The sequence below is a fragment of the Terrapene carolina genome, unplaced genomic scaffold (genome assembly GCF_002925995.2).
Source record: "Terrapene carolina triunguis isolate 2854851 unplaced genomic scaffold, T_m_triunguis-2.0 Scaffold18481, whole genome shotgun sequence".
NCBI classification, from domain to species: Eukaryota; Metazoa; Chordata; order Testudines; family Emydidae; genus Terrapene; species Terrapene triunguis.
The window spans coordinates 259-2,461 of NW_020682832.1; the positions used below are offsets into that span (position 1 = coordinate 259).

At 70.1% G+C, this 2,203-nt stretch overlaps 1 protein-coding gene across 1 annotated transcript; it reads left to right on the plus strand.

The window, feature by feature from the left end:
* Nucleotides 1–202: 202 nt before the first annotated feature.
* On the plus strand, nucleotides 203–1,034 carry LOC113408552 (transmembrane protein 8B-like; the record flags this gene model as incomplete). The annotated part of the gene is made up of 2 exons (XM_026661868.1): nucleotides 203–319; nucleotides 699–1,034. Coding segments are annotated over 2 exons (453 nt in total), but the record flags the coding sequence as incomplete, so codon positions are not given.
* Nucleotides 1,035–2,203: the final 1,169 nt, after the last annotated feature.

A 2,203-nucleotide genomic window follows, 5' to 3' on the forward strand; every position in this document is an offset into this window, starting at 1 on the left:
GGCACCCTGGCCGGTGCGCTGCAGCTCGGGCTCTGCCCCGTGGCCGCTGGCCGGCCAGGCAGACCTGGTTCTGCCGTTCCAGCCCAGCCAGCCTGGGGCTGCGTGTCTGAGACCGCTCGCCCTCAGTCCCACCCTGCCCCCACCCCAGGGGGATCGGATGTCGCTCGCGCCCTGCGCTAACCCTGCCTGCTGTCCGCGCCAGGTGCTGTACCTGCTGGGCGCCATGCTGCTCTCCATGGCCCTGCAGCTGGACCGCCACGGGCTCTGGAACCTCCTCGGGCCCAGCCTCTTCGCCGTGGGGATCATGGCCGTCGCCTGGGTGAGGCCCATGGGGTGGAGCTGGGGGGGCACCTGGGAGCTACAGGGGCTGCTGTCCCCCCTCCCCTCCCCCTCCCCCCCCCCCCCCCCCCCCCGCCCTGCAGCATCCCGCCCTCACTTCCCCCTCCCCCATCCATCCTGTGGCCCTCCCTCCATGCCCCTGCCCCCCCATCCTCTCGCGTCCCTGTCCTGCAGTTTCCCTCCCAATCCATCCTGTGCACCTCCCCCCATGCCCCTGCCCCCCCATCCCCTTAGATCCCTGCCCTGGAGCTGCCCCCCAACACACACTCCTCACGCCCCCCAATTCTCATCCTGTGCCCCTCCCCCACGCCCTCGGGTCCCTGCCCTGCGGCGTCTCACCCCGTCTCTTGCCCCCCCAGACGGCGCGCAGCATCCGCCGGCGTCACTGCTACCCGCCCACGTGGCAGCGCTGGGCCTTCTACCTGTGCCCGGGGGCGCTGATCGCGGCGGGGGCCGTGCTGCTCTACGCCTGCGTGGAGACGGAGGAGAACTACTTCTACATCCACAGCATCTGGCACATGCTGATCGCGGGCAGCGTGGGCTTCCTGCTGCCGCCGCGCCCCAAGCCCGCCGGGCGCCTGGGCCCCCTGCCCCGCCACAAGGGCTGCGGCTACCAGCTCTGCGTCAACGAGCAGGAGGAGCTGGGGCTGGTGGGCCCCGCCACGGCCTCCATCAGCAGCGTCTGTGCCAGCTGACAGCGCCTCGCCCGCCTGGCCTCTGCGGGCACCATGCCGGGGACGACAGACAGAGCAGCCCCAGGGCGCCCGGCCCCCGATGGACCCACAACGAGGGGCGTCCCCCACCCACAGCCATAGACACCAGCCTCCTGGGTGGGCCTGAGCCCCATGGCACCCCCGGGTGGTGTCTGCCGGCTGCTGCCCCATGGACTGGCTCAGCCCTCTGCTCATGATGACTGGGCTGCAAATCCCCTGCTTGGGGCAGTTAGGGGGCTGCCACGGGCAACACAGGGCCACAACGCCAAGCCCAGCACAGCCCGGCTCCCCTCCCAGCCGGGGGCACTGCTGTGTAACGGCAATTACATCCCCGTGGCACTTGGGCCCTGGTGTCAGTGCAGCTCCATCCGCCGGGCAGGGCAGGCAAGGACGCTGGGAGGTGCCCGCTGCTCTGGGGGGTGGGGTGGGGGCTGGAAAACTGGATCCACAAGCAGGCAGCGTGGCCCCAGGCTGGGCTGGGGCAGGAGGCAGGGGCCGTGCTGCTCTTGCGGGGAGAGCTGGCTCCCAGCTGCGGGAGGGCACGCTGGGCGTGTGCAGGGCTGGGAGCCCGAGGGCAGGGGTTGGAACGAGACCGGCAGATACAGCGACCAAGCAGCCAGATGATCCTGCCAGGCTGGGCGCCGGGTGGCACCGCGCCACAGGCAACCCCTTCGCCCTGCTCCAGCAGCACGCCAGGGCCCCGGGGCCCTGCTGCCACCCTGGCCTTGGGCTGCAAAGGCCTCGGGCAGGCCCCCATGGGGCCCAGTTGTGTCAGTATCAGACATGGGCGGCCCCAGGCAGGTTCCCAAAGTTCAATGCAATGAGGGGGTCTCATAGCCCTGCAAGGGGACCATGCCAGAGGGAAACTGAGGCATGGGGAGGTTGACACTTTGCCCAAGGTCACGTACGCAGGTGGATGCTGTGAAGGCCCTAGGTGTGAGGCTGAGCGGCCCGACACCTGGACAATCACAGGCCCAGGCTGTGGTGCTGTCACGGACTCACAGATCATGCCCACTCGTGGCCCATGCGGTCCGTGGGGGGTGCCCCTTTTAGTGCGACAGCCCTTCTCGAGGGTCCACTCGCTCTCGTGGTCAGGTCCCTCCACCTCCTGGAGCCGCACCTCTCGGAGCCCTAGCGCACCTGTTTCTCGC